At 42.7% G+C, this 19,886-nt stretch overlaps 1 protein-coding gene across 1 annotated transcript in view; it reads right to left on the bottom strand.

The window, feature by feature from the left end:
* Positions 1 to 18,596, bottom strand: part of LOC123513176 (very low-density lipoprotein receptor-like) — a 454,065-nt gene extending 435,469 nt beyond the window's left edge. Inside the window, exon 1 of the mRNA XM_045270126.1 lies at positions 18,383 to 18,596. Coding sequence (XP_045126061.1) covers positions 18,383 to 18,452 — 70 coding nt within the window. The 5' untranslated portion in view covers positions 18,453 to 18,596. The remainder of the gene's footprint in view (positions 1 to 18,382) is intronic.
* Between the last annotated feature and the right edge of the window lie 1,290 nt (positions 18,597 to 19,886).

The following is a 19,886-nucleotide window of genomic DNA, read 5'->3' as shown; positions in this document are numbered from 1 at the left end:
GAGAGGAAGGGGAGAGGAAGGAAGAGGAGAAGGAAAAGTAGGAGAAGAAGGAGGAGGAGATTTAGCATATATTGTAACGAAAATGAAAGTGGAGAGAACAAAAGACAACCTTTACAAAATAAGCTCAATTTCCCAACAACAACATTTATCACCAGTCTCGTTTAAGAGTGAATGTCATCAAACGATATAGCATGTTATTCCCAACGACCCCAAACACAGCAGTGGTCGGCCAGCGCACCCCACCAGGCAGACCAGGACCAGTGCACAGGTAGTGGGGAACCAAACCACCATTGACGTACACTCTGAAAGCTACTTATATTCCAACTCTCATTTAATAGTCCACAATGCCACCGGAAATTAGATCAAGTTTTTTTTATAACGAACAATAACAATAACACAGCAACACCACCACCACCACCACCACAACCATCATCACCACCATCTACATCAACGAAATCGAACACCAATCAGAGGAAGCCCAACACAAGCCAACGGTAACCCAACAAAACCTATTCTAACTTGATCTCACTCACCCCCTCCCAGCGTCTGCTATTCCACCCCAGCCCAGCCCAGCCCAGCCCAGCCCAGTCCAGCCCTCAGCCCCGGGTCACACAAGGAGAGTAATAGAAAGGACATAATTCACTTCACTGATTTTCCTGCTTAATATTACGCCTTATGTTTTATTTTATTTACTATTTTTCATTAGTGTTTTGAGAGGAAGCGTCTAGTGGATAGATCAAGAAAAAAAAAACACCATTAAATATCTTTATATAAGCTTTACTTGTGACGTATTTTTGTGTATGATCTGGTTAGTATTTATTTGAGTGAGTGACTGACTGACTGGATCGATGAGGAAAGGAGTGAGTAGATAAATGAGTAGATGAGTGGTTTAGTGAATGAGGATTAGGCAGATGGATGAGTTGGCTAAGTGAACGGATGGGTAAGTAAAGTGTTGGGCTGATAGACGGCTTAGTACATGAGGGGCTGAGTAAATGAGTGAGTGAGTGACTGCTTGTTGTTATGAAAGAGTGGCTGGGTGAACGAGGAGAGGAGGTGAGTGGATAGAGGTCTAAATGTCTCACCATCTGACAGTTTGGCCGAGGGATGATTAGTGAGAGAATAAGCAAACGAGATAAAGGCTAACAAACAGCTTGGATGAATATAATGACAACAGACACGCAAAAACATCCTGGGAACAAGCACACAAAACACCACCATGAAGAACACCACGCATAAAATACACACACACACACACACACACACACACACACACACACAATTTTCCAACCCAACCTAACTCGACTAAATACCAAACCAGCAATGCTCTTCGTGTTTCTCGTGGCGCATACTAACCTATACTTGTCCTTCGCTTATCCTTTGCAAGACACCACAATGCATCCTCTTCACATACAACCAAACAACATTCTCTCTGCTCTGGACACTCGCATGACACGCCCCAATACTCCCTTTGTGTTCTTGTATCAACGACAAAGCCACCTTCAAGCCACGTTCACTCGATCTCGCACCCACTGGACTGTACTCACCGTCTCCTCCTCCTCCTCCTCCTTCTCGTCAAGTCCTACGCGACACAGACGATGCTTAGTCAAGATTCCAGAGCCTCTCAGCTGAAGATCCCGCGCTGTCTCTTCAAAGTCGGCTAACCCGCTAACGAAGCTGATATATTGCACGCTGAACCTCTCTCTCTCTCTCTCTCTCTCTCTCTCTCTCTCTCTCTCTCTCTCTCTCTCTGCTCATTTTTCCGTGCCAGCGTAAGTAAAACGATAAAGCGCGAAGGTAATTAAAGAAAACACATATGAAGGGAGACTAAAAGAAATCACAAGCTGTTTAGCAAGGAGGGGCGAAATGCGTGTGGTGGAGGAGGAGCAAAAGGAAAAGGAGGAAAAAGAAGAGACAAGTTAAGGAAGAATGAAAGAAAAGAATAAGGAAAACAAGAAAGAGGAAATGAAGACTACTAAGAAAACGAACAAGAACAAAGAAGAAGAAAGAACAAAAGCAATATAACAAGAACATTCCGAAGAACAATTGCAGGAGAAGGTAAGAAAAGAGAAAGGCGGAGATGCAAGATGAGACTAAGAAAAACTAAAAGGAAGAAGAAGAAGAAGAAGAAGAAGAAGAAGAAGAAGAAGAAGAAAAGAACGAGAAGAACAAGAACAAGAACAAGAACAAGAACAAAAGAAGAAGAAGAAGAAGAAGAAGTTGAAGAAGAAGAAAAAAGAAAGAGGAGGAGGAGTAGAAGGAGAAGAAGAAGAAGAAGAAGACGAAGAGGAGGAAGAGAAAGAAAGGCTGGGTAGATTTGTTTGAGGAAACGCCATCTATTGGAAAAAACTTGTTCTATTTCCACATCGGAGAAGTAATTAATAAGTTACGCCTTCCTTTGAGTGGGCGAGCCTGAAAGGAACACACACACACACACACACACACACACACACACACACACACACACACACACACACACACACCTGTCAAAGAGCTCAGGTGTGTGTCCTGGAATCACTCCTACTCATCACCATCACTGTTATCATCACCATCATCATCAGCAATCTTAGTATTCATTATATTCATCATCATTGTCACCCTCATTATCATTTTTCATATTTTGTTAACCTTCCTATCAAATTAACTAAATCACAACTTAAAAGGTTAATTAGTTAGATAGATGGCCAACAGAGAGAGAGAGAGAGAGAGAGAGAGAGAGGTGGTATCAAACAAGTCAATACACATTCAAGTCACTAATCATTGTCTCTCTCTCTCTCTCTCTCTCTCTCTCTCTCTCTCTCTCTCTCTCTCTCTCTCTCTCTCTCTCTCTCTCCACCTAAAAAAATAAACATATTTTCCTTGGCTATCACATCCCATTTTACAAAGCCGGCCAAGTGAAGGAGGGGGAGAAGAGGGACTGGGAGAGGGAGAGGAGAGGGAGAGGAAGAAAGAGAGGGAGAGGGAGAGAGAGAGAGAGAGAGAGAGAGAGAGAGAGAGAGAGAGAGAGAGAGAGAGAGAGAGAGAGAGAGAGAGATATTGAACTAGTAAACCAAAAACATAAGAGAAAATAAAATCAAATAACAAAAAGGAAAAAAATGCAAATAATGAGATAAAAATAAAAAGAAGAAAGAAAAGAAGAAGACAAGAAGAAAGAAACGAAGACAAGAAGAAAGAAACAAGCGACAAAGAACAAAGAGTAAAGAAAGAAAGGAAAAGGAAAACACCATCAAAACAAACAGCTAAACACAAAACACCACAAAAAAATTGAAAAAAAGAAAAGAGAAAATGAAAGAGAGAGAAAGAAAACATCAATCACTCCCATTTTCTTTATCTATTCTGTCTCCTCTTTCTCTCTCTCTCTCTCTTTCTCTCTCTTCTATCTCTATCTCTTCCTATTCTATTATCTTTACTCGTTCCCTTTGCCAGTCTCCCTCCTCGCCCTTCTCTTTCTCCCTAACCTCTCCCACCTCCCACCTATACTCCACCTAACCCTACCAACCCACCCCTAAAACTACCCGTGACACACACACACACACACACCTACCACCCACTACCTCATTCCCTCTAGCCACAACACCCCATACCTACCTATCTCCTTCCTATCTACCCTCTCAGCACATATCCCCAACTCCAACACTCCCTCTGGCACCAAACACCTCTTACTCCCTCCCTTCTAGGCCTCCAACACACCTGCCTAACTCCAGCCCTTCTCAACACACCTGCACATGACGGTAACACGAATACCAATTTCAGGAGCAGATTATCAGATGCTACCGAAGATGGACTGAAGGCTAATTGGCGACAAGGAGACCTGGCAGAAGTGAGAGTGAGAGTGAGAGAGCAGGGAGAGGAAGTGGTAGTGTACAAGGAGGGAAAGGAAGAGAGATGCTACATTGACCTGGTGATGAAGAATGCACGGAGGAATAGAAGAGAAGAGAAAGGAGGTGATAAAGAATACTGTGAAGGAAGGAAAATGAGGGAGAAGAGAGAGGAGGTGGTAAGAAGAATTTGCGGAGATGGGACGGGGGAGAGGAGAAGAGAGCAGTAAAGATAAGAGTGCATTCAGGAAGAGAGGAGAGGAAAGGAGAGGAGAGAAGAGGAAAGAAGAAGAGGAGGAGGAGAATAGAAGAGGAGGAGAGGAGGGGTAGTAAAAAAAAATTGCACTAAAGTAGAGAGAGAGAGAGAGAGAGAGAGAGAGAGAGAGAGAGAGAGATGCTATCACAAGTTTCTGAATTCTGTTACTAAAAGCAATTAAAATGTTACTCTCTCTCTCTCTCTCTCTCTCTCTCTCTCTCTCTCTCTCTCTCTCTCTGTAACAAGATTCTCACATGTTCACTTTCGTCTCTACTAATTTTCCTCCTCCTCCTCCTCCTCCTCCTCCTCCTCCTCCTTCTCCTCCTCTTCCTCCTCCTCCACGTCCTCCTCTTCTTCTTCCTCCTCCTCCTCCTCCCCTCCTCCTCCTCCTCCTCCTCCTCTTCCTCCTCCTCCTCCTCCTCCTCCTCCTCCTCCTCCTCCTCCTCCTCCTCCTCCTTCTCATCTTTCCTCTTCCATTACAAGATAGTAGCCAGATCATTTCCACAGAGAGAGAGAGAGAGAGAGAGAGAGAGAGAGAGAGAGAGAGAGAGAGAGAGAGAGAGAGAGAGAGAGCACTAGACTAAATACAGAACAGTTTTATCGTTTGGAAGTATCGCTCAGGGGGCAGTTTAACAATATTGAAAATGTGTGTATGTATTTTTCGAGCGGATTTTTTCTTTTTTTCGTTTTTCATCACACGCATTTCTGTTATTTTCATTTTCATTTGGCGTCGTATATTCCCATCAGCGCCAATGGTGGTCCTGGTATCCTATCCATAGCCTTTTATCTCACAATTCCCCGTCTTCCTGTGATGGAAATTCATTGTATAGCCGTCTGTCTCTCTCTCTCTCTCTCTCTCTCTCTCTCTCTCTCTCTCTCTCTCTCTCAACTGTTATTAATTAAGAGCTTTCATATTTTTTCCTTTTTATTTTCTTTTTTTTTTCTTTATGTTAACATGGTTGTTTTGAATGTTCACTTTCATATCTCGGAATGAGAAGATCTAAATGAGAAGGAGGAGGAGGAGGAGGAGGAGGAGGAGGAAGACGTAACTTATTAACCAAGGAATACTGGAGAAGACCCACCCAACAACAGATCAGAAGGTTAATATTGCCTGTCTTGGGATATACTTGCACGTAAACCTTTTCCTATAAGTTAGCACGTAAGTTTTCACACTGAAGAAGGAGGAGGAGGAGGAGGAGGAGGCGTGACGTGACAAATCCAGCGAGGAGGATTACTGTTGCCACGGTGAACTACGTGAGTCATGGGCTGCAAGGCTGTTGGGTCAGGTCCGCTGGTATGCGTCATGTAGCTTTTTTTTTTTTTCTTTTTTTAGTGCCGACACTTTCCAAATATCAACCCCAATGAGCAACAAGCAGTCAAATAGTTACAATATTAAGCAAACTCTTTCCTACTTGCCATCACATTTTTACCATTACAAGTTATTATTTTTCGTCATGTAACCTTTTTTTCATTGTTCTAGTTCCGCCATTTCAAATATCGACCCGAATGAGTAAATTGAATAGTTACAATATTAACCAAACTAACTCCTACTTGCAATCACATTTTTGTCATTACAGGACACTATACATTTTTTTTTTTTTTTTTATTCACTGACTTGTTTTAGAAAAGTTCATGTCCTTTTTTCTATGTCACAGGAGCACTGGCCTACATCTACTCCTTCGCTACTAATTCTCACATCTTTTTTATTCTACAGCCACATCAACCACTCCCATTTTGTTGTTAATCTATTCTATTTACCTCTAACCTTTTCCAATCTTCCTCCTCTTCCTATCTCTTTCTATCTCTTCTTATTCTGGAGTTTTTATTCCTTCCCTTTGCCAGCCTCCCTACTCATCCTTCCCTTTCTTCTCCCTAACCTCACCCACCTCCCAACTTACCCTCAAAACGTCCTCACACTAAACCAGGTAGAAATTCCACTCTTCTATTTTCACCCTATTCTATCTAGTCGATGTGTTATAAAGACTTTATGCATTGCTGACAATTGTTGAAACTCCAATCAAAGAGTTAAAAAATGTAATATTCTCTCTCTCTCTCTCTCTCTCTCTCTCTCTCTCTCTCTCTCTCTCTCTCTCTCTCTCTCTCTCTCTCTCTCTCTATGTCCCTCTTCTCCCCTCCTTCACTTGGTCGGCTTTACAAAATGGGATGCGATAGCCAAGGAAAATTTGTTTATTTCTTCCTAGGTAACTTCTCTCTCTCTCTCTCTCTCTCTCTCTCTCTCTCTCTCTCTCTCTCTCTCTCTCAATCGTAGTCTTTCTCTCTCAATCGTAGTCTTTGCGTGCGCTTCCTCCAATTAAGATGTTTAGTGTGTTGATTGTTTTCTTCGTATCCAGTGACTGAATTGAAGATTTTCGTGTAGGTACAATACGTTGTTTTGGTCATATTCTTTTTAATTTGTTTTCCTTGTTTTCAAAGTTCAATTGGGAGATTCTGCGTAAGTATTGGTTTTCCTTTGTGGGTCTCGTTGTCATGGTGAGTTTTGGTCTTCTCCTATTTTCTTCGTTGGGTGAAAGGAAGAGCGTCGAGCGTCGTGGTGGTAAAATTTAATGAAGATGTTTTGTGCAAGAAATATTAACCGTTTTCTTCTTCCTGATATTATTATTCATTTTTTTTTTCAACGAGCCGGAGAAGCGAATAATTTTACTGCACTCAGATATTTTGCATCGGAGTTTTTATTTACATATTTATTTTGTCCTATGACACTGCACTTTTAATTTTACTTATCTTTTATTGTGTGTGTGTGTGTGTGTGTGTGTGTGTGTGTGTGTGTGTGTGTGTGTGTGTGTGTGTGTGTGTGTGTGTGTGTGTGTGTGTGCGTCCCTAAGCGTAAGCCTATCAAACACGTTACGTACACATGAACGAATCAACACTAATACGTGACACAAAGAAATAGGTCAGGATAAGCTTAGATGTACACACACACACACACACACACACACACACACACACACACACACACACTCACTCACTGAACATGTGACGCAGTGAAGGAGTACAAAACACTTCTAGCATCACACTACCATTAGGTAAGAGGCAACAAGTGCTTATTTATCTCCTTTGTCCCTGAGCTGTGTCTGTGTAATGTCCCGCCTCTTCTCTGCATTGGGAATTATGTAATTAAGTAGCGTGGGAAAGCAAGCAAGGGTCTTTCGGTGCTTGTTGTTCTTTGTGATTATTCCTATCCAGAGAGAGAGAGAGAGAGAGAGAGAGAGAGAGAGAGAGAGAGAGAGAGAGAGAGAGAGAGAGAGAGAGAGAGAGAGAGAGAGAGAGAGAGAGAGAGAGAGAGAGAGAGAGAGAGAGAGAGAGAGAGAGAGAGAGAGAGAGAGAGAGAGAGAGAGAGAGAGAGAGAGAGAGAGGGGAGAGTAAATTGAGATTGGAAATGCAACTCCAGTCTCAACAAAATGATAATAAAATAAATATCAAAAACGGCCAAACAGACATAAAATAGAGACAATGAGAGACAGACAGACAGACTTACAGAAAGACAGAATGACAAACAGAAAGACAGACAGACAGACAGACAGATAGACAGACACACTCTAAAGGATTAAGGGGTTTGGGTCGTACCTTACTCATTAACAGGTAAGGGTTAGGAAGGAGGAAAGTCACGTCTCGACATCCATCTCTCTCTCTCTCTCTCTCTCTCTCTCTCTCTCTCTCTCTCTCTCTCTCTCTCTCTCTCTCTCTCTCTCTCTCTCTCTCCAAGGTTGAAGCAGAAAGCCATTATATTTGTCAGAACTCAAATGAAAAATTTAATGTATGATTTAAGCAACAGTTTGGTGAAAAATGAAATACTTATCGGACAATATACAAGGAATGAGAAGGAATTAGTGAACGTTAATGAAAAGAAAGTATGTAATGGGATTTGAGGAAGAAATAAGAAGTGCTACGATATTACAATTTATAAATATGAAGAGAAAAATATCTCGGCTGAAAAATGTGTTAGAAATGGGAGAATATGAGTTGACTACATTATATGCTTTCATTTTTTATAAAGACTGGAAAAGAAAAATGGAAAGAAAAACGGTATCAATGAAAATGGAAGAAAATCATGGTACAATTACGGAAGAAGTAAAATAAGTTAGGGAAAAATACAATATGGAGTTTTAAATCTTAAGAAAAGGAAATAGCATCAATGAAAATTTAAGAAAACTAAAGTGGAGTTATGAAGAAAACTTAAAACGTTGAAGAAAACATCAAAGAGCAACATAGTTTATGAAATTATCTTAGTTATGAAAAGAGAAACAAACAAACACTTTTAAGTAAAGACTATAAAAAAAAAGAAAAATAAGTGTGTGGTTTCCATTATGAAGAAAAAATAAAACTCAAAATGAACCGAAGTTGGCTATTAAATGAAAATGTTAGTGTACGTTAAACAAAAAAAAAAAAAGAGCACGAGAGTTGATAGAAATATAAAAAGTTAGAGAATAACAAAAAAAGAGCATAGAAAGTGATAAAAATGGACTACGTGCTTCTCTGAATTTCTTTTTTGCTATACATTAAAACAATCTGAAATCGAAAAGAAAAAAATGTGTAATGTAAGCGAAATAAAAAAAAAATAGACAAAAAAAAAGAATACTTGAATAAACCCCTTCAATACTGGGACACATTTTTACATTGAGATTTGTGTACGATTAGACCATTTTATTGACATTAGGAAGGGTCTATGGAGGTCAAAAGAATGGTCACACTCTTCAATATTTCAACCCTGTATAAAATCACCCAATAGTAAGCAGAATGAATATGAAAAAAAATGAATAAGAAAAAGATAATACACGTTTTCCCATTTAATATAGAGCTGAGAAACAAGGCGTCAATATAATGCCAAGCCACCGCACGCGTGATATATAAGAGGCTGCATCGTCTTGACCCAATATTCGCCTCTCAATATTCACCAGCCTGTGGGGGTTTATGAATAAAGCTTCTTAAAATTGAGGTCAACAGCTCCATGGTTAGAATAAAGCGGTGCTCGAGTTATTTTTCTTTAAGTACTTCAACAACCTGGGAGTTTACGTAAAGACGGGCGTGATTTATTGATTCAGCAAGCTTTTCATTGTGTGGAGGTGTAATGTCTTTAAAATCCCTGTCACTGAAGTGCTGCTACGTGTTCCAGGATGTCAGGTGAGTGTTTGGTTAAGGTTCAGTATAATTTTATCCTCTGTGGTGTCCGTACCGTGTTTTTTTTTATTTCTTTTCTCTTAACGGTAATGAAATAGTGTTGGTTTGTGTTACTGATCCATCTTTTGTAAGTTTTCGTGTTTTTTATTGACTTATCTTAGCTTTTCTATCTTCTTTTCTGATTAATTTATTCATTTCTCTTCATTTGTTTGCTTGCGTGTGGTAAACAAATATTTTATGGTACTTTACATGCAGTATTTTAGTTCACTTCACTATACTTCACGCAGAACAGCATCAATTCACCTTACTACACCTCACACATCACACCACTTCAACACGCTTCACACATTTCAACTCCATTACGATACACTACACTCTACTCCACCACACTCAACACCACTTCAGTTCACTTCACCACACAACACACACTTCATCTCTTGTTACCACACTTCACCAATTCAAATAAAGATAACAAAAATTCCCTTCACTAACTCTTTTTTTCCACGCATCTTCCTGGTACACCAATCAACCAATCACTTTCTTAGACTCACATTCAAGGAACTCACGGTAACCAATCAGGACCGATCAACGAATCTCAGCCGACCAATCAGCGGCTGAGTATGTGTTTATCCTTCTCATCTCAGCCAATCGCTTAATGAGAGGCTTCCGAATCACCATCAGAACAGCCAATCAAGGCCCAAGGTCGTTCTCCCCTCTTTAATCAACGTGTTTAAACTTCGAGGGTCGTGCTTCATCAACCAACGAAGCTTCAGATCACAGGTTTATTTGTAGCTGGGATCATATTATTCTTTATTTTTTGCTTGTTGTTTTTGTTTCGAAATTAACAAAACAACAGCAATAAAAAAAATAGCAATAACAATAATAACAACGCTACCACCACCATCATCACTACTACTACTAATAATAATACTAATACTAATACTATCATCACCATCACAATCACCACTCCCCCATCAGCAATATACCGAGTAAGTGCAGTAAAGTTTCCAATCCCCTTCGTGCAGCAACAAATAACACAACGCAACACACAGAAAGATCACACACCAGCATTACTTTCCTTACCCCTCTCACCTGCCTATACCTGCCCGTCCGATGCGGTGAATTAGCAGGCAGGTGGGAAATCGATACCACACAGGTAACCAGATTGCTGGGGAAAGGAACCACGCAAAAGGAGAAAAGAGGAAGATAGTGGTTATTATTTGATGTGACCCGGATGATAGCAATAAAAGTAGCAATATTAGTTTTTACCACCATCGCACTAAATGGTAGGGAAATTAATATCATTATCATCAACAACAACAACAACAACAAGCATCATCACTTCTACCACCATTGTCACTACTAACAACACTGGAAGAGCAGCAAGAACAAAAATAGAAGAGGAAGAGGGGGAAGAAGAAGAAGAAGAAGAAGAAGAAGAAGAAGAAGAAGAAGAAAAAAAGAAAAAAAAAAAAAGAAAATGAAAATGGAAAAAAGAAGAAAAAAAGAGGAATGGAAGGAGAGAAAACGAAAGAAAAGAAAAGAAAAAAGAAAAAAGAGAAAGAAAAGCAAACAAAAAAATAGAACAAGAGCAAAAACAAGAACAAGAACAAGAACAAAAACCACCACCACCACCACCGCCATCAACACCACCACCACCACCACCACCACCACCACGGTCCGCCCCAATCCAATATTTGTGTTTTGTTCAATCACAGTTTCGGGAAAGGAGGATTCTTGGCTCCAGGCTGCGTGGTTCTTCCCTTCGCCGGGTGAAGGACACGACGGGAGACACGCAGAGAGAGAGAGAGAGAGAGAGAGAGAGAGAGAGAATGCACAGAGACGGACAGACAGAAAGACAAAGACAGACAAACAGACAAACAGAAACACAAACACACAGAGACAGAAACAGAAAGACAGAGAAAAAAAAATCACTTGAACACATAAAAAAAAGTAATAGAGAAAAAAAATTAAGTAGAAAAATGACCAAGGAACACAAAGAAAGACCAAACAAGAGATACATATTGACTTTTATAATGACAAACTACACTTTTTGATATTAGAAGGAAAGAAAAAGACAAGAAAAAGGCAACGAAAGGAGAGGGAAGGAAGGGAAAGCCAAGAGGAGGTACGAATGTAAGGGAGAGATGAAGAAAATGGGGTAAAGGGTGAGAGAAGGAGAGGAAAGAGTGAGGAGTGAGGGGGAGAGAGAGGGGAGAGCAAACTTCGCCGCTGGACACATGGAGGCAAACAAGAGAAAGGAGGAGGAGGAGGAGGAGGAGGAGGAGTGAGAGAGAAAAGGAGAAGAAAGAATGCAGGAGAAAAGAATAAGTTACCACCACCTCTCTCTCTCTCTCTCTCTCTCTCTCTCTCTCTCTCTCTCTATCTACATTCCAAGACAACTCTATCTACATTCCAAGACAAATTTTCGGCCATTTCATGTTTTTCGTGTGTTTATCATCCACATTTTATTCATTCATTTTTTTCATAAGCATGTCATTGTGTTTATGTCTGTCTCTTATCTATTCATCTGTCTATCAACACAATTAGTACATGTCTGTCTGTTCATCCATCTTTATCAGGCCATCTTCTGTTTGTCTGTCTATTTTCCTATCCATCTGTTCGTCTGTCTGTTTATCTATATGTCTATCTGTCTATCTATCTATCTGTCTATCTATCTATCTGTATATCGACTCGCCTTTAAAAGAAAGACTCAATTCAATCGTCTTCTGACCTCAATCTTCTCCTTCTCCTCCTCCTCCTCCTCCTCCTCCTCCTCCTCCTCCTCCTATTCTCTTCCATCTTCTTCCTTCTTTGTTTTCGTATGATTCCCGTTTTTATTTCCATCCTTTTCTTCCTACTTTTGTTTTTCCTCTTCCTCTTCTTACTACTTCCTCTCTTCCTCTTCCATCATTTCTTTTTCCAACCTCTCCTCCTCCTCCTCCTCCTCCTCCTCCTCCCCCTCCTCCTCCATTTTTCAGAAGAATGAAAGAACGAAATGAAAAATGAACAATGAAATAAACGGAAAGGAAGAAGACAAGGCACCAACAACACTTCAATAGAGAAAAAGGAAAGCCCTCTCTCTCTCTCTCTCTCTCTCTCTCTCTCTCTCTCTCTCTGCTTATTCGCCCTTTTTAGCCACTATATTATCAAAGTCAGTGGCAATCAGAAGAAAAAGGAAGAAGTGAAGGAGGGAGGGACGGAGGAGAGAGAGAGAGAGAGAGAGAGAGAGAGAGAGAGAGAGAGAGAGAGAGAGAGAGAGAGAGAGAGAGAGAGAGAGAGAGAGAGAGATCTGAGAAACGAAGGAAGATGTAGGTAGGAAAAATAAGAGACTGAAAAAGGCAGAGAGAGAGAGAGAGAGAGAGAGAGAGAGAGAGAGAGAGAGAGAGAGAGAGAGAAATGAGGGGGGGGGATGATGTGAGAGATAAGAGTGACCGGATGTTTATTCTTTTGTCTTCCTGTTGGCTGTTTGACTTTATCTTTCAGTTTCATTGCTACATATTCATTTGTCTTATTATTCTTAAACCGGATGTTCCTCTCTCTCTCTCTCTCTCTCTCTCTCTCTCTCTCTCTCTCTCTCTCTCTCTCTCTCTGTGTTTATCCCCATTTCTTCCCTCTTTTCTTCCTTCTTTGCTTATCTTTCCTAATTTCTGTTTATTCGATCCTTTCTTGCTTCCAACTTTTTCTCGTTTATTTGTTTTTAGTTTCCTCTCTCTCTCTCTCTCTCTCTCTCTCTCTCTCTCTCTCTCTCTCTCTCTCTCCTCCTTCGTCAGCCTTTGTTACTTTCTTTCCTCTCTTTCCTCTGTCCTCTATTCACGTGCAGCTTCCGCCTCCGTCTCCGCGTCCTCTCTCCCTTTCATTTCTTTCTCTCTTCCTTCTACACAGTCTCCTCCTCCTCCTCCTTTCCTCCAGCTTTCTCTCTCGATTACTTTTTTTATTCTCTCTCTCTCTTCCTCTTTGCATTCTCTTATTTTCCCTCTTTCTCCCTCTCCTGCAACATTAACGAGAGAGGTGGAATTAATCACACACACTCACACACACACACACACACACACACACACACACACACACACACACACACACACACACACACACACACACACACCAATGCAGTGTCACGCCTCTTATCCTTTGGCCTTATTTCTTATCTTCTCTCTCTCTCTCTCTCTCTCTCTCTCTCTCTCTCTCTCTCTCTCTCTCTCTCTCTCTCTCTCTCTCTCTCTCTCTCTCTCTCTCTCTCTCTCTCTCTCTCTCTTTCACTTCTCATGACCTTGGCCTTTTACAACCTCCACATTCATTTTTATCTTCTCCTCTCCTCTTCCTCCCTCAGTCTTCACAGCAGCCTTGGCCTAACACGCCTCTAGTTCCCAAGAGGTACACACTTAGGGCATTCTTTCCCTCGTCCATCATAATACAACAAGAGGGACTTAAACGAAATCCTCAGAGTCAGTAATCGGGGCAGGACAAGCAGTAATAGGTTCAAGGTAGATAAAGCTGGGTTCTGCGAAGGGATGGGCGGAAATTGGATCTTGAGTGTGGTGAATGAAATGGACTCAGTATAAAGTCTTATTATTATTTTTTTTTTTTGTGTAGTGTTTCCTTTTTCTTTTAATGTAAGAGGAAAGCTGGCGAAGGGCAATAGAGATTAAAGAAAAGGACCAATTTGCTGCCAGTTCCCACGCAGGTCCGAGAGAGTTGGCCAGAAAAAGGGATAAATATGTCTTCAAATGTCCCTCTTATACCCGTCAGTACCATGCCACGTTTTCATATTTATTCTGGTTACTATTTGGCGATTCGATTTTATGCAGCTTCGGAAACTTACGTGGGGATTAAAATAGTTTAGACTCTGGCTATTAATCTTGTGAGTTACATAGATCCTTCCTAATACAAATAAAATGTCCAATCATACCCAAAAATCCAGGTAAAAATGCGTCTCAGTACTAAAAAGGTTAAATGAACTCAAGCTATAGGAAATTGAAAGTACAGAAGCGGTAGAGAGTTCAAGAGTTTACCAGTGAGTTAATAGGAACGTTTTAAAGATTGGATTATGGATGGGGAGGATGGGTGGATATATGGAAATAGGTGGACTTGCTTAAAATAGGGATTGACACGAGTAAGCCTGATGGGTTCGTAACTTCTTTTATTTTCCTTTGTATGGCAATAAATGTGATCTTTTATTTCTCATCCTACTTGTTTTGGCAATTAGTATATTCTCTCTCTCTCTCTCTCTCTCTCTCTCTCTCTCTCTCTCTCTCTCTCTCTCTCTCTCTCACTGGAAAAAAGGAACAGCAATGAATAAGTAATGGCAACACACCCCCTCCCATTCACAGCTCCAAGCGTTACCTTTTCAAACACAAGGATTTCAAAACGTTCTTAACCATTACAAAACAACACAGAAAACAGGAAATCAACAACTTCCTCGCACGCACACACACACACACACACACACACACACACACACACACACACACACACAAACAAACAAGAGTTACAAACATATCGAATTTTTCATCGTGTGTGTGTGTGTGTGTGTGTGTGTGTGTGTGTGTGTGTAACTGTATATATAATCTAGGTCACCATCTGTTTAACATTCTTAAATACCAGAAGTCTTCCAGAGTTTTCCTGGCGCTTAGGCATTTAATAATAATGATTCCTCCTCTACTTTCTCCTCCTCCTCCTCCTCCTCCTTCTTCTCCTCCTCCAAGCGTCCTCCATCCCTCCCTCATGGGCTCACCTTTTCACACAGACGTCAAAGTGATGAAAAATAAAAGCAAAATCGCCCCAAATACCTCTTTTCAGTCGCCCGTAATAGAATGATTGAAAGCAACGCAATATGGATGGAGCCTCAACAGCATATACACTGCGGAAGGTTGCAAGGTGAAGCCCAGCACTGAGGAGCTCTGAGTCTTAAGCACAACACATTCAATCGAAACTGAGGAAAAATATAATGATGTAGAAAATAATGGGAGTAAATAGAGGATCGTTTGTTGTTATGTGTAATGATGTGGGTATAAGGAGTGGTGGTGGTGGTGGTGGTGGTGGTAGTGCAAGGAGAGAACATGCCAAGAACAGATAAGAGAAATGGAGGTAGAAGAAAAAATAATGAAGAAAGTGATGCATAATGAAAGAAAAGTAATCACTATAGATACAAGTAATTAGTGATGTATGTAAGTATCGAAATTCTTCACTTTCTTAGTCTCCTTTCTCCTCCTTTTTATTATTATCATTACTTATCATCATTACTATTACCATTATCATTAGTATTATTAACGAGGTCATGACTTACAAAACACATGAAAACTAGAACATTTACCACCACACACACACACACACACACACACACACACACACACACACACACACAGTTTTATTTGATCAAATAAAACATAAGCGAACAATTACCAAACAATCACTACCCGACAGCTTTTTTTCTTTTGTCCTTCATCACAGCATATTGTTCACCAGGCATTGTAACAGTAGCAATAGTAATAAGTGGTGAGTGTACCAGTAGTAGTAGTAGTAGTAGTAGTAGTAGTAGTAGTAGTAGTAGTAGTAGTAGTGTTGTTGTTGTTGTTGTTGTTGTTGTTGTTGTAGAAGTAGTGGTGATAGTAGTGATACAAGTAATGGTAGTAGCAGTAGTAGTGGTGGTGGTGGTGGTGGTGGTTGTGGTTGTAAAGGTAAACACACATAACAACAGAGGCATCAAGAGTGACAGTATCCCATGCATACATTAGTGTCACTCGTATCCTGGCGTTGCTGATGGCGGGAATAACAAAGAGACGCACTTTTCTCCACGCCCACCACACACCCACCCGCCCCTCACCTTTGTCACACCTGCTAGCGTCACCACACACATCATCACCCGTGTCACCCCTCCCCAGCACACCCCCACGCCTCTACACCATCACCCCTCACCTGTCAGTCATTATTATATCCCTAACGCAACCCTTCACCTCATATCTCACCTCTAACACCTATTTCATGCCTTCAAACGGCCGCCACACACTGTTTACCGCCTCTCACACCTACCCTATACCTTTCCAGCATGACCATAACACTCTGTCCTTCACCACACACATGTACGGCGCCACATCACTATTACCTGCACCGTACAGCACACATATCACCATACTAACAAATATTCGCATCCTTTCCCAACAGACAATAGAAGCATACCTAAATTTTGTCCTCCTGTTTTTTTTTTTTTTTTCATGGGTTCAGATCAGGTATGGACCAAAAACGAGAGTGAAAAAGGTGTTATTCTCGTATTATTGAAAGGAAAGTTATCCGTAAGATTAGTGGTGTGAGATGAAACCAAATAAAGCTGTAATGGATTTCTCGCTATTTGGCATTTCCTGTTATTTTTTTTCATAGTCGGCATCACAATTACCAGCTACGGGAAGTGACAAACATTACTGCGTAGTTAGACACACAGGAGCATAGACAGGACCCCCGCTCGCTCCTTCAAGGTCATTCCTGTTGGGAGAGATGTGTCTTTCGTCGCCTTGGTCAGATAGCAACATCCTCAGTCCTCCTTTCCTCCTATTCCTCCTCCTCCTCCTCCTACTACCACTCCTCTTAATCTTTCTCCTCCTACTGCTATTACTACTTCAACTCCTTTCCAAGCATGTGACTCTTAATATGATACACATGACTTGCCCTCCACATCAGAATGCATCATGTGACGTGCTGGTGTTTTGTTTTTGTAGCACTGTTGGTGTTGGTAGGTCAGTCACTTACTGGGGATAATTAAGTGGTCTGGCGGGTTTGTTGTTTTTGTTGGTGGTGATATGATGGTGGTGGTGGTGGTAGAGGTGGTTTAATTAGTTGAAGGTTGTAGAGAGTGGGAGAAAATGGAAAGCTATTTATGTAACAGAAATAACAAAAACAACTTCTACTACAAGACCACCACCATCACCGCCACCACATCTAAAGCAACAACCACATGATTAGAAAAGAAATATTAACAAAAACAAATATAATAAACATAATACCCCTGCGCACACACACACACACACACACACACACACACACACACACACACACATACACAGGGCTTCCTTTACCACCAACCGTCTTTTTGCGGCTGTCGGATTAATATTTTCCCTCATCTCCCCTCACCTTTCCCCTCACCACACTCAGCCACCTCTCCATCACACCTTTATCCTCACCCTCACCCTCTCCACCGCTCATTTCCCCTCACTGCTCCCCTCACCTCACGTTACCTCTACACGACCCATAGAACTTCACAGCTCTCCCCTCGCTTCCCCTCTCCTCCTTATAACTCCCCAACCCCCGCCTCCTCTTTTCTCACTTATGGGTCTGTATTAATTTGCATCCAAGGTGAAATTTGATCTTCTTTCTCCCTCATCCCTCATTTGTATGGTTTAAGTGGTTCATTGTTGTTGTTGTTGTTGTTGTTGTTGTTATTATCATCCTGTCGAGACCGTGTTTTGTCAGCATCTCTTACAGTTCAATTATACTCTCTCTCTCTCTCTCTCTCTCTCTCTCTCTCTCTCTCTCTCTCTCTCTCTCTCTCTCTCTGCCAAAACATGTGATATTCGCACTTCCAACAGACTAACCTTCTCCTCAATTACATAACACACACACACACACTGTGTCACTGTGCCCATGTTCGTACGTGACATACTGATTTCACATGAAGATGACACACGCACACACTCACACACACACACACACACACACACACACACACACACACACACACACAGACATACTCACACACACACACACACACACACACACACACACACACACACACACACACACACACACACACACACACACACACACACACACACACACACACACACACACACACACACACACACACACACACACACACACACACACACACATCTACCAGCAGTGTTCTCGCCTGCTCACCCCACCCACCACTCCGCCCCCGCCCTTCAGCATCCCGGGTCTGCTTCATCTCACGCCCTCCCTCCCTCGCACACTCTCCATCACCACCACTTCACTCATCACCACAAAGCTGCTGCAATTTTTCACCACAAAAACAGCATCGCATTTGGGTTCTATTCTTTAAGCACAGCACTTCCATCCCTTTCTCCTCCTCCTCCTCCTCCTCCTCCTCCTGCTCCGCCCAGCTGGAAGAGGCATGGGCGGGCGGCAGGACTCAGCTGTTACTCACTCTCGAGGCTCAGCACCCGCGCCGCGCCACAAGCAGCCACCAGCACCACCAATGGCCACAGCATGGTCATCCTTAGCACACGGATGCGGTCACCGGGCAGCGCTACTGGTCGCCGAGCGTGTTGTCCTGAGCGTGAGTGTCTCCAGGCGGGGCACCCTCGTCCTCACACCAGAGATATACACCGAGAACTGAGCGGTGAGGCAGAGCGACGGTGCCACTAAGTCGCCTGCGAAATGAGTCGCCTCCACGCATGCGTCGCCCTCCTGTGGCTGATACCTTCTCCTCCCCGCGCTACCCCGCCACCTCTCTCTCTCTCTCTCTCTCTCTCTCTCTCTCTCTCTCGTCAGGCTAGACCAGCAAGGTGGCGGCGCAGCAGTTCATGCAGCAAACACAGCCTCCGTGCGTGAGACTCGGCGAGGAAAACTTGGGTGGCCTGGAGGTGACCACAGCAATAACCTCCCGCACGATGCTTCCCTCTCCCTCCTACCCTACTAAACCCCCGGCCTCCCATCAGGCAAGAGCCAACCAAGGGGGGTCAGAGGCTGCCGCACGTCCCCAGTCCCCGGCCTACCACGTGCCGTGGCCTCACCCCGGGAGTCTTGGCCTGAGCGGTGTGTCTCCGGGCGGGGAGGTGAGGGTGATGAGGGGATAAGTCATGCAAACAATGGTAATTATGGCGTTACGTGACCAAGTTGGATATGAGCCTTGAATGTGGCGGTGATGATAATGATGACTTCCTACACTCTCAAGAAGCATCTGCCACACTTTCCACCACACTGAAGGGATGTGTGTGAGCGGCGAGCTGCATGTAAAATGTGTGTGCAATGTGATCCTTACACTCCGTCGCGGTCCCCTCGCTGCGGTGGTCTTAAGATGCAGCCAATGGTGAGTGACGTGATGGCCTGGCTGGGACGGGGTGGTGGGGGTGGTGGACAGCCCGTAAGGGACGTGGCGGGGGTTGATGTCCTCTACAATCAGCGGCGCTTCTTGCCGCGAGGCAAATTACACAAACTGTGCTGACTGAAAGCTGAAGGGAAGCAGACGCGTCCTTCACTGCTGTCTAGCTGATGAAATGAAGACAAATTACTCTGTAAGAATTCTATTAATAAAAAAAACCTACATCTTCACAATATACGCTAATTTTTGTCCTCTAATTCCATTTAATTATTCACTTGTTTCCTAATGAGTGTGGCGCCAAGGTGTGTCTGGCGTGGGAGTGGCGGCTGGAGTCTGGATGCGAGGCGGGCCGGCCACTGACCTGACTGCTCAGTGCAGAGCTATGATGGGAGCTACCCGATACTTGGACACAGTGCCGCTCTGGCCTGGCGTCCTGCGTGGCTGAGTGGCCGCGTGAGATTCAAGTCAGGCTGCTGAGTGTCCATGCACGGCAAGCAGTGCACAGCCGGTCACTCAGCCAGCCACCGACCCTGCAAAGGGCTGATTGAACAATGATTACCTCCAGCAACACGTTAAGGCAACTAATGTGGTGGTGCAGACGAGGCGG

This window comes from Portunus trituberculatus, chromosome 35 (genome assembly GCF_017591435.1).
Source record: "Portunus trituberculatus isolate SZX2019 chromosome 35, ASM1759143v1, whole genome shotgun sequence".
NCBI lineage: Eukaryota > Metazoa > Arthropoda > Malacostraca > Decapoda > Portunidae > Portunus > Portunus trituberculatus.
This window is presented reverse-complemented; position numbering and strand designations above follow the sequence as displayed.